Genomic DNA, 12,349 nt, shown 5'->3' on the forward strand with positions numbered 1-12,349 from the left:
TCAAAAATAGAAGTATGATAGTCATATTTAGATTATGACTATCAATTGAGAAATGATATCATTGCTATGATAGTCATATTTGTCCATTTTATTTTTATTGTTATTATAATCATATTTAAATTATGATCATGTTGATATTCTTCTAAAGCACTAACAATATTAATCTAAACAATTAAAAATATATGAATAGTAGAATAACAAACACCAGCTAAGGTATAAGTAGTATCATTAAAAGTTTTTAAAATTTCTAAAATTTTTTCACAAACATTCTAGTGTTGTGGATATAAATTGACTGTCTAACATTATTTGCAATAAAAGTACATAATAATTCTTCATATTCAAAATTTTCATTAAGCAACTTATATGTAGATTTCTATCGAGTTTCTCATTGGGTAGGAACGTCCCTCGGAAATCTTTTTGATCTTTTACCATGTAATTTAGAAAATCTAGCCCACTCTTTCATTACTTATGGATGACTCTAGAAGAATGAAATAACTTAGTTAATTGAAGAAGAAAATTTTCAAGAGACCTAAGACCTTTTACACAAATTTAAAACATAATGAGAACATCTAATATGAAAAAAAAAAAAAACACCACCAAAAGCAAGTTGACATGTTTCTTGTAATTTCAAAATAGAAGCAGTATTCGTGGATGTATTATTAAAACCAATTGAAAAAAAAATTAAAACCAAATAGTAGTCTTCTAAAATAGTCTTTTTCATTCTATAGATGTTATTGACAGGATGTCATTCATAAAAAAAAAAACTCTGAAGACAATAATTCTTTTTTATATGGTCCAATCATTGTCAATCTAATGATATGCGACACACAAATTTAAAACATAATAAGAACATCTGATATGAAAAAAAACCACCAAAAGCAAGTTGACATACTTGTAATTTCGAAATAGAAGCAGTATATGTGGATGTATTATCGAAACAAAGTGAAAAAATTTGAACAACCAAATAGTATTCTTCTAAAATAGTTTTTATCATTCTATAGATGTTATTGACAGGATGTCATTCATAAAAAAAAAACTCTGAAGACAATAATTCTTTTTTATGTGGTCCAATTATTGTCAATTCAATTATATGCGATACCTATGTAGGAGTGCATTTGCCAGTAATCACTCAAAATATTGACAGAAACAGAAACAGAAACACGACCATCAAAAGCTCGAAATAACTTGTAAATCTCTTTTTCTTTTTTATAAAGATTATGCACAGAATGGGTAAGAGTAGAATGAGAAACACATTGGGTACCAAGATTTAAAGTGTTTTGACAATAATCAATAAAATCAATTTTTTCATCAAAACTAAAAGACAAATGCTCGATGAAAATAAATTTAGCTAATTCTTCACAATTTTTTCCAACAGAAAAATGAAAAGTGGTATTAATGGGGTACTTGAAAATTTGTCTTTTGCTTTTTCCATACCGGTTATCATTGGGTGTTTCTTCTCAAGACACTTATGAAGGGTAGGATTTTAAGTGTTTTGACAATAATCAATAAAATTGAATTTTTCACCAAAACTAAAAGACAAATGTTCGACGGGAATAAATCTAGCTAAATTTTCATGATTTTTTTAATGAAAAAAATGAAAAGTATAATTAGTGGGGTATTGGGAAATTTGTGTTTAGATTTTTTTCATACCAACTTCTATTGGGTGTTTCTTCTCATGATGCTTGGGAAAGGTATCCTCTTCCTTTTTTAAATTTGAAAATTTGACCATAGTGGTTGCAGGTCACATGGAAGAAATCATCAGTCTTTTAGACCTTCTTGAAATGAAGCTTGAAGATGTTCGACTTTATTGCTTTAGTTGCCATATCGAATTCCTCTGACTCGACGATGATGTACTGGCTTTCTTGGGTTGCTATGATCGGACTTTCAAAATTCTTGATGAAGTGGTGGTTTTCACTTGCCATTGGAACGAGGGAGAGAACTTAAGAGGGTGATTAGAGAGCATATGAGAGCTTAAGAGAGTATTATGAATGCTTAATTAAATGTGTGAAGAAGAATGAGGGGTTTGAGAGATAGTTATAGGTTTTTTGGAGGATTTTCTCCCCTAAAATGCCCCCAAATTTAGTTATTATTTATTTGCTAAGTCGAAATGACCAAAATAACGTTGAAAATAACCATTTATATCACTGTTGAGAGGGCATACTGGTTATTTGCTCCTCTAGCCCTGAAATGGTCGATCACTGGACTGTTGGGGCTCAAACGATCGACCCAATGGTCGGTCAAGCCCATTTGACCGCCTTTTTAATTTTGTTTTTAAATCATGGAACTGTCAGTTTGAACCAGAATTAGAACCATTGGTTCTGATTCAGGAACTGAACTGACGGTTCTGCTTTCCCAAAACCAGGAATCGAAACCGAACCACATAGAGCCAGTTTTGGTTCAGTTTGGAACCGGCCAACCATCGAACCAGTTCGGTTTTGGTTCAAGCGTGGTTGGGTCCGGTTCGGTTTTGTTCTGGTACAAACCAAACCATGGTCAGGGCTACTGATATGGTTGCAGCTAAAACAAGGTGACAGAATAATCTTAGTAGAGGAGTCTGTTGGATGTTGAGTTTATGACACGTATCAAGATAAGGTGTCTGCCAATCTGCCAACTGGCATTCCACCTTGCTGCTATGAAAGGCCTTTGTCGGTTGAGAGCTGGTTGTGCTAAGTGTTGAAATTTGAGCAGCCCATATCTATTCATTAAGCTGAAGCCATATGAATGAACAAATTGCTTGCTGCTTTGGAAATTTCGGTGGTGACTGAATTTATTTTTTTGTTTTTTGTTTTATTTTGTCTGAAGACTTCTTTGTTCCTTGTTTATCATAACTTTTTTAGTTTTGGAAATTCTGTCAAAGGATAGCCGGCTTAACAACAATACTCTGTTGGGTCTAATTCCAACATCTTTGACCAATATCACAACGCTTCAAGTTCTGTAAGTTGATTATTACCATGTGTACAAAATATTACTTTTTAGTTGCAAATATTTGACAATTGTACTTCTCATTGGCATAGAGATTTGTCGAATAACAATCTATCAGGAGAAGTTCCTTCTACTGGATCCTTCCAATTGTTCACTCCCATCAGGTGCTTTCTGGTTTTGATACAGCTTTTGGTATTAGCTGCAGCTGCTGTTCTATTAATGCTGATTTTTTGTCTTGTATATGCAGTTTTGCTAACAACCCTTACTTATGTGGTCTTGGTACAACAAAATCTTGTCCTGGTTACCCTCCTTTGCCTCCACCACCTCCATTTGTTCCTCCAACTGCACCCACTCTTCGAGGTAATTATCCCTATGCTTTCTACTCATTGGAGTTTATTTAAATGTCATTATGATAAGTCTCGTATTCTTGGTTGTTCCTAATGAAATTGCAAGAAACTATTTCATACATAAAGTGCTTATGCTTTATGGATGTCATTTCAATAGAAAGTAATGCCTCTAGCACTGGAGCAATTGCTGGGGGAGTTGCTGCAGGTGCTGCTTTGCTATTTGCAGCACCTGCTATTGGATTTGCCTGGTGGCGTCGTCGTAAACCACAAGAACATTTCTTTGATGTACCTGGTTAGTTTTCAGTCAGTAAATCTACATGTTGTATGCATTTTTATAATATATAGACGCTAATACCTTTTTTACAGCTGAAGAGGATCCAGAAGTTCACTTAGGTCAGCTTAAAAGATTTTCGCTGCGAGAATTACAAGTTGCAACTGATAATTTCAGCAACAAGAACATTTTGGGCAGAGGTGGATTTGGAAAGGTATATAAAGGAAGACTTACAGACGGTTCACTTGTAGCAGTAAAGAGACTAAAAGAAGAACGTACACCTGGTGGAGAGCTTCAGTTTCAAACAGAAGTTGAGATGATTAGCATGGCTGTACATCGAAACTTACTCAGGCTTCGTGGGTTTTGTATGACCCCAACCGAACGATTGCTTGTATATCCTTACATGGCCAATGGAAGTGTTGCATCACGCTTAAGAGGTATTTACCATTTTAATTGCTTAAGTTGGAATGTTTACATGCTTCAAGTAAGCTTAGTTGGTTACCTGAGTATAGATTGCTTTAAGAACATATTTCATACTTGTTTGTAGAGCGTCCACCATCTGAACCACCGCTGGATTGGCCAACTCGGCAAAGGATTGCACTGGGTTCTGCTAGGGGATTGTCCTACTTGCACGATCATTGTGATCCTAAAATTATTCATCGTGATGTTAAAGCTGCAAATATTTTGTTGGATGAGGAGTTTGAAGCAGTTGTTGGGGACTTTGGCTTGGCCAAGCTAATGGACTACAAGGATACCCATGTAACGACGGCTGTCCGTGGAACGATAGGACATATTGCTCCAGAATACTTGTCAACAGGAAAGTCCTCTGAGAAGACTGATGTTTTTGGATATGGAATCATGCTTTTAGAACTAATTACAGGTCAAAGAGCATTTGATCTTGCACGTCTTGCAAATGATGATGATGTTATGTTGCTTGATTGGGTAAGTACAAGACACGGTTCCCATCATATCCGAAGCCTTACATTAGAGTTTGGGAAACTGGCATAAAATGTTTGTGTAGTATGTATTCAGATTCGACCAGGTTCATGACTTTTTCTCACTATGTTTTGCATTTGGCACTTAGGTGGTGAGATTCTCAGTATGTATTCAGATTCGACCAGTTCATGACTTTGTTAAAACTGGTCCAGTTTCACCAGGCATTTCTTAGTTCCAATAGGTCAAGTGTTGAGAGTGTGTTTTGCATAAAGCTCTAGTCCGAAATCAATGAGTTCCATACGGAAGTTACTTAATACATAAATATTAAAGGGCAACTAGTTTATTGTTTTTCTTTATAATTTTATAATTTAGTTTTCCGATTTATAGTACATCAGGTAGGATTTTATCTGGTTTTCCTGCAATAGAATGAGTTGAGTCATCAGACATTTGTGGCTTTCAGGTAAAAGGACTTCTGAAAGAGAAAAAGCTGGAGATGTTGATTGATCCAGATCTGCAGAACAACTATGTTGGCCCTGAAGTAGAATCACTTATCCAAGTTGCACTGCTTTGCACTCAGGGCTCTCCAATGGAACGGCCGAAGATGTCAGAGGTGGTGAGAATGCTTGAAGGCGACGGTCTTGCTGAGAGGTGGGACGAATGGCAAAGGGTGGAAGTGGTTCAGCATGAAGCCGAGTTTGTTCCACGCAATCGTGCCTCCGACTGGATTCTGGACTCCACTGACAACCTCCGTGCAGTTGAGTTATCTGGACCGAGGTGAGTTTGAAATGATCTGATAGATGAAAAATCATCTGAAGTCTATTCTTTCAGCATTTTCATGTCTCACATAAGATCATCTAATATCCACAGTAACATTTGCGGTTCTCTCTTAATGTGTAATTTTTTTTGGTGACACCATGTTGCTTTCCTTTGTTGCAATAGGTACAATTGCATCATTTTGTAAAAGATTTCATATTTTCGAGGGATTTGTATGAACATAAGATTTTTCTTTAGCTGAATACAAAGCTCTGCTGCAGGTTGTTCAATCATATATTAAAATTGAATCCCTAAAATCTTGTATCAAGGTTGTTCATTCAATTTCCATCATACTAAAATTGCTGAGGAACAAGTCACTTGAATCATACATATTTTACCATAACTTGGTTTGTGCAAACTTGTCTGAACCTTTGGTTTCTGATTGTGCATTTAACATATATTATTGTTCACTGAGAAATTTCATTTCTCATGTCATCACTTGATCGTTTCATCTTTTGATGTACAGATATTGTGCATATATTTTGCTTAATGTTGTCATCCGAGCACTTGTTTAATACACAAAACATCTTATAACTGTGAATGCTTGAAGATGATTGAAATTGGACAAATCTGTTCTCTCCAGCATTCAAGTCAGTTGATTATGGTGATATAATTTTCATCATGACTTATATCGAAGTTATATTTGTTTGATGATATTGTTTTATCTTCCAATGACATGTTCAAAATTTTAACTATTTATCAAGGTTTTTTGATTACTCGAGATTTGATGAGAACTGAATCTAAATTCTTATTGCAAAAGTTGTAGAACAGAATAAATGAGTGTTAGATTTGATATGATAATGTTAGAACTCTTATTCTTATTGCCCCCAGGAAGACCCCACACAAGTATCGGAAAGCAAATGCCTTTTTGCTCACCCATCTCCAGCAGTTCCATGTGCTGTGTTACTTTGTTACGACTTATCAATCAATAGCTCTTCTACTTTGTTGTCTTCTACACACTATAGAATAGTTGGCCTTTTCATACATTTACTTATGGTATTGAATCTATGATCTCTTGATTGACATCCAAACGGTAGCACGATGTAATAAGTCTTCCATCACTGTGAGACTCAACAGAGGGTTAAATATTTGCAATGCTCTTAGAAATATTATGGAAAGGATATTTGCAACACCCAAAAAAAAAAAAAAAAAAGACTCTCGATCATGTAAATAGATTGGGCAGATTACTTTTCCTAATGGACACAAGACCATTTAATTACCTTCAAGCATGACATAAACCTAATTATGAGTTATAGACTCGATGATGATATATAAGGTTGCTGTTTCTAGTATGTGGGCAATCTAAATATCCTGCCTAGTCAATATGTTTTTTTTTTTTTAAACAATAATTGCCCATTTCATAGTAGTTTTCATCCCACTATTCCACATTTATTCTTTAGAAATAATATTAAAAGATGTCATAATAGAAAGATATAGGAGGCTTATTTAATCTCTTTTAATACGTCCCATAATTGCTCTCTCTCTCTCTGTCTCTCTCTCTCTCTCTCTCTCTCTCTCAATTCAACGTACGCCATCATATATGCCCCCCAATCGAATTGGTACTCTCCCTCATCCATCATCACCAATTCCTCTCTTCTCCGTGGCTTCCTCCCCTCTTCTTCTCCGCTCCCGCCGCCGCCACCTCTTCTCCTACACCACCTACTCCACCCCACCTCTTCTCTTCCGCCTTCCTTCACTTTTGCGGCATATCCTAACATACCGCAGGTCAAGGTTAAGATAACTTTAATAGTTATGCTAGTGCGGTCATATTACATTCAGTAATTGAATCTTCACCCATACGAGAGATTGAGACCAATCAGAACAATTTGTACTTGACAAACACTGGGTTGGGTCATGCTAATTTTCGATCATTCTATTTAGATGTACTGATTTCAGATTATACCGATAAAACAATAATATATATCATAGGATACAGTTAAGAGAAAAATATTAGACACAGATTTCATTACCTGCTTTCCATGACCAGAAATAAAGAGATCTCTGTATGTACAACAAATTTTCCCATATGATGAACAATTCATCATACAGCTTCATCATCATCGTCTGTATCAAGCTCGAGACCTTCAGCCGCTAAAAGCTGACTAATGACCCTTTTCTTGTCTTCCTCTGCCTTTTTCCGCATTAAATCTCTCTTCTTCAGAACAAGTGTATGTCTTCTCAGGGTATTGGTGAAGTACTCCATGGATGCTTTCTTCTCCTTTGCCAAAATCTTCCTCTCTTCTTCAGGATCAATCTGAAATATGGTGACATTTACTAAGTGCTAGTGAACCTAAGAGGAAGAAAGTAATGCTGCCGAATAAGCACTGAAAGGAGAGCAGTAAAAGAGTAAAACCCTGTACCACAGGAGTGTCAGCCATATGAAGGGATCTTCAGTGACGCAAAAAAGAAAAAATGAAAATCCGAAGAAAACAGAAAGTATCTAGTTAGAAACATCTAAATTGCATTTAAACAAAAATTCAAAAATAATGAAATAGTGTTTCAACAAAATGAACGACGACGTGAGACCAATTGACTCAGTAATCATGGTTTTCACACTTCAAAAATCATGATTTATACTACTTGGAGTTAATATGACAGCCTGTGACTAACAATGAAGTAGGTAAAAGCTATGACAAAGTAATAAAATGGAGTGTCGTTCATCAGTAAAGCACCAGAAACACAGGATTGAAAGTAAGTCAAACAAACAATTAAACACCTTTTTTAAAAAATGGAGGTACTCATTAGTCCTTATGTCAAAAAAAATTGTCTTTATTTAATGGTATGAAAAAAGCTTTGGATCAATCAACACCACAAGAATGCACATTCAGTAATGAATTAATGAGGTGCCAGTTAGTTATTTGCTGGCATTCAAGCAGTCCCAAGACAAATTCTCGTATATAATATAATGTACTTATAAACCTTTGAACGAGAAAGACGACGTGCTCGGAGATTCATCTCACGTTGCTGCTGTTCAGCCCAAGCAGCAATTGCCATATCACCACGCTGATCAAATGCTTTTTGCTTTTTCATCACCCATTCCATCCATGCCTGGGAAGCCTGATAGGTGCAAACACAAAGAATGTTGGAATTTATACAAAGAAAACCATTTACTTCTAAAATAAAAGAGGCTGATAGTAATGCACCTGTATATGACAAATATTTCACATTTTTGTATAGCATTAATTATAAAGATGTCCATACAATTAAATTTATGGTGAAATTTTCCAATAACACAAAAAGAGTTGAATCAAAGTGTTGGCAATGAGAAATGTCTTAAAACCTGTATCATATATCAGGGTAGAGGAAATGGGGCCAAGAGGCACTCTCGCCTCCCTCGCTTTCCTTTATGCAACTTGAAGGTTGTGTCATATCTCTGCATCTCTCTCTCGGTTACCATCATAATAGTAAACTACTTTGTTAACAAGAGTTGAAGGCCAGCAGAGCCAACTGTGAGGCTGACATATATGGCCTTCCTCTTTTATTACATAAAAAGTCTATATGGATTAAATCATCGGTCTTTCTCTAGGGAGGCACTTTTGGTAGACAGGCATATTTGGATTGCTTTCTCAAGTTTAAATCAGTAAAACTTTATAATATATTATCTATAAACTCTTTAATAAGGTTAACTACAAATGCTAATTCTGTATGCACAGGTATCTTTTATATAACCTAACTGAGCTGTTTTATTATGGTATGTGCAATGTTATTCTTTTTCTTTCTAATTGTGTTGAGAAGGTATTAATATAAGTGTTCCCTATCGCTCCATTGTTGGATCTTCAAATTAATTTATATTTTTATATTTAGCCCCTGATAAATATAGTTTTGAGATCATATACAGTGTAGGAATTTCATAAAACAGAAGCAAACAAAACTGCTTTAAACTGACTAACTTGGAAGCTTCACTATTGTTATTTTTAGCATATCTTTTCGACCTGTTCAGTTGCTCAAGGGCATAGAAAAGCTCCGCAAGTTACAAACTTAGGTACCACATATTTCTCTCTATTAAGGTTTACTTTGACAAATTCATGGGTCACTTTCCATGACATTTATCAGGATATAACTAAGAACCTACAACCCTGTGACACAAACTTTATATTAACATCTACAATGTCTATAATATATACTTCCATCTGAAACACTAACTATAGGCTATCCTATCACGTAAATAGTAATATTTTATTAACTTTAGAGCATCAGTTGATGTTCCATCAACTTTAGGATACTGATTAAGAATTCTCCTACAATTGATAAGGTATTAAGAAAATATCAATTGGTTTCAGAAACTAAATTATTAATTTTTTTGCATTCATTGATTTTAAAAACTAAGTTATTAATTAATTGTAAACAATACATTATGAATTTATTGTCAAAAATAAATCCTTCATCAATTTTATAACAAAAAAATTTACAAAATTATATTATTTAATATTTATTTAGATTTGATTCAAAACTTATACTATGAACTTCTTAGTTATTTTCCTTTTTAAATACACAAGTTTATTTTCTCAAGTCTTTGAATAAGCCAATTAGCATACCACGTTTTTGCACCGTGAGGGTATTGTAAATTCCTAAAGTATCTCTATAACATTTCTATTGTAAGAGGAATGAGATAAAAAAGAGTCAGTTTGACACATCTTGGTCACAAAAACAATAATCACAAAGAAATTTTGGCAAGATTGAGGTAGCAAAAACAACCTCATAACCTCTCATTACAAGACATGGAATGGTTAATTAAAAAGTAGTCAATAAAATGGGCATAATAATTAGATTAAGAATGTAAACGAATATACAAAATTATAATATGTACCTTCATAGGATTGACATGGTGATCTCTGTCGTATTGTTGCCTCTGCTCATCATCTATTAGAAGCTCATAAGCAGCTTGAATTTTGATAAATCGAGATTCAGCTGTTTCTCCTTCCTCAAGAGTTCCTCTACCATCATAAACTTTAGAAGACAAGAACAAAAGTATCAGCTGGGTACTTAGAGCAATTGCTAATGATTGTTTATAATATAACCTATTAGAAGTGCAAATAGAAAGAAAAAGAACAGAAAAAACTAATACCTCATGTTTCATACTGAAAAAAGAATAGATTGAGACAAGTCGAGAAACTCGAACAATGATTCTAGAGTTCAATACACAATGAAAGAGACAATAAAGAGTTTAATTATATGATACTGAGATCTAGTGTCAAGAAAATTCAAAACCAAAAGTTATACATTATTTCACTAAACAAAATAATACATCTAACAAAGATCATATGCAAGCATGCCACAATGAGAACACAAGATTAAGATACCTTTTAATGAGACACACAGAAAGTTAGTCTTTTTACTTGAGAAATAAAGTATCACAAAAATTAATAAAAGAAATCTATAGCACTAGACTATAACAGGGACAAATAAAGCAATCAGAACAGATAGGTCAAAATCAGAACAGACAAAATCTATATGCATGATAGAGCATTTAAAATGCCTGCACCTAGAAGGACAATTAGCAAATCAAAATACTTATGTTAAGAAACAGTATCTAAGTATTTATTTATTTAGTTGAATAGGTAGCTTAACTTTCAGATAAAGATTCTAGTTCACTCACATGGCAATCACTGAGCAATCATTTTACTGTAAATTATTAGTAAATTATGTCATATATCAGTTGGGCTATATTACAAACACAAAAATGAACTAGCAAGTATGAACTTACTGGAAAAATATCAAGTAAGACACAGAAGAAGGTAAGACAAAATGCTCATATATGAAAAACGAAAAAGTAGCTCATCTGTATAAGGGGAAATCAATTCATTCCAGTTTCAGTAAAAACTTTAATATTCAATAAAAGGAAATACTTGGTCAAAGTGATAAGAAAAGTAGCCAAATTTACAAGCAATTTGACAGCATAACAACTGCATAAAAAACAATCAGTAGAAAAAACTTTCAACTATAAATATTGAAGGTGAAAGAGAAACCATCTGGGTGGTAAAACTTGGCCAATCTTCTATAAGCAGCTTTAATCTTCTCATCATCAGCATCCCTTTCCAGTTCTGCATGTTTAATATCGTGAACGATCAAGAACACACAAAAAATGCATATAAACATAAACAAAGCATGATAGAGAACCTGATCGCCCTTAAACTTGAAGATTGAAGGAAAATATTACACTTACTATCGTGATTTTCTCATTCATCAGAAATAAATGGATCTTGAAGTATAGAAAAATCAGATCTTGGATACTATATCTAAGTGAGTTCCAAGGGCAGGACCAAAGATATGATCTTTGAGGAAATTACCAAGGGTATCATAAGGCGACTTCTCGGAGTTCCAATTGGAGACCCTAGTGAGCGTCCTCCTCGAATTAGCGCGCGACGCCGGTCCCATCCTCGGGGAGTCATCGAGGACAAAAGGAGACGATGCATACGACGGGTGCGAGATTGGGAGATTAGGATTCCGGGCGGCGGGCGCGAACCTTAGGCGACCGTAGCCTCTGCAGCAGTAGATAGAGGAGACGACCACGTGCGGGCGGCAAATCACTCTCAGACTGCTCATCCTGAGAGCAGTAGGAGGAAAGGAGAAGGAGAAATTGGAATTAAGGGTTACGGTTTCGATTTGGGGGAAGAAATAGATGGCCGGGAGAGGAGTTTTTTCCGGGGCTCGGAGGTTGGGAGATTCGTGACGGAAATGTCTCCCCGAGGAACCGAACGAGAGGACCGAATCATTTGGTGTCTGCGTCGTACGTGGCGCTTCCTCGATCGATGTAAATGCTGTATGGTGCTGTACTTTGTTGCTGCTTCCGCCTCAAAAGGTCGTGAGAGTCGAGTATTATTATGAACCATTTTCGATCTGACGTGGGGACTGCGTACGAAAGACACGATATGAAGAACACTTCATGAGTTGGGGTCCGAGTTGGTCCGTAGCTGCAGAAGCGGGACGTGCTTCATCTTTTAGTCGACGTTTGTGCGTTACTTGACGGCCGACTTGTCTACTGATTAAGATGGGGCCATCACTTGTTTCAATCACCGAGACAGTAATCGAATGGGTATGCTGGAATAGGGTATTTGTGTAC

At 35.3% G+C, this 12,349-nt stretch overlaps 2 protein-coding genes across 2 annotated transcripts in view; one reads left to right on the top strand and one right to left on the bottom strand.

The window, feature by feature from the left end:
- The window catches only part of LOC103974700 (LRR receptor kinase BAK1-like), a 33,187-nt gene extending 27,668 nt beyond the window's left edge, over positions 1–5,519 (top strand). Inside the window, exons 5-11 of the mRNA XM_009389572.3 lie at positions 2,863–2,934; positions 3,015–3,086; positions 3,170–3,282; positions 3,427–3,561; positions 3,636–3,977; positions 4,088–4,482; positions 4,937–5,519. Coding sequence (XP_009387847.2) covers positions 2,863–2,934; positions 3,015–3,086; positions 3,170–3,282; positions 3,427–3,561; positions 3,636–3,977; positions 4,088–4,482; positions 4,937–5,254 — 1,447 coding nt within the window. The 3' untranslated portion in view covers positions 5,255–5,519. The remainder of the gene's footprint in view (positions 1–2,862; positions 2,935–3,014; positions 3,087–3,169; positions 3,283–3,426; positions 3,562–3,635; positions 3,978–4,087; positions 4,483–4,936) is intronic.
- A 1,617-nt stretch (positions 5,520–7,136) lies between these two features.
- Positions 7,137–12,017, bottom strand: LOC135612580 (chaperone protein dnaJ 20, chloroplastic-like). Its single transcript, XM_065109040.1, has 5 exons — positions 11,577–12,017; positions 11,256–11,330; positions 10,097–10,236; positions 8,209–8,346; positions 7,137–7,543 (listed from the first exon to the last, which is right to left on the bottom strand). The coding sequence occupies exons 1-5, from the start codon at positions 11,830–11,832 to the stop codon at positions 7,331–7,333; spliced, it is 822 nt and encodes a 273-aa protein (XP_064965112.1). The 5' UTR covers positions 11,833–12,017; the 3' UTR covers positions 7,137–7,330.
- Between the last annotated feature and the right edge of the window lie 332 nt (positions 12,018–12,349).

The sequence above is a fragment of the Musa acuminata genome, chromosome BXJ2-5 (assembly GCF_036884655.1).
Source record: "Musa acuminata AAA Group cultivar baxijiao chromosome BXJ2-5, Cavendish_Baxijiao_AAA, whole genome shotgun sequence".
NCBI lineage: Eukaryota > Viridiplantae > Streptophyta > Magnoliopsida > Zingiberales > Musaceae > Musa > Musa acuminata.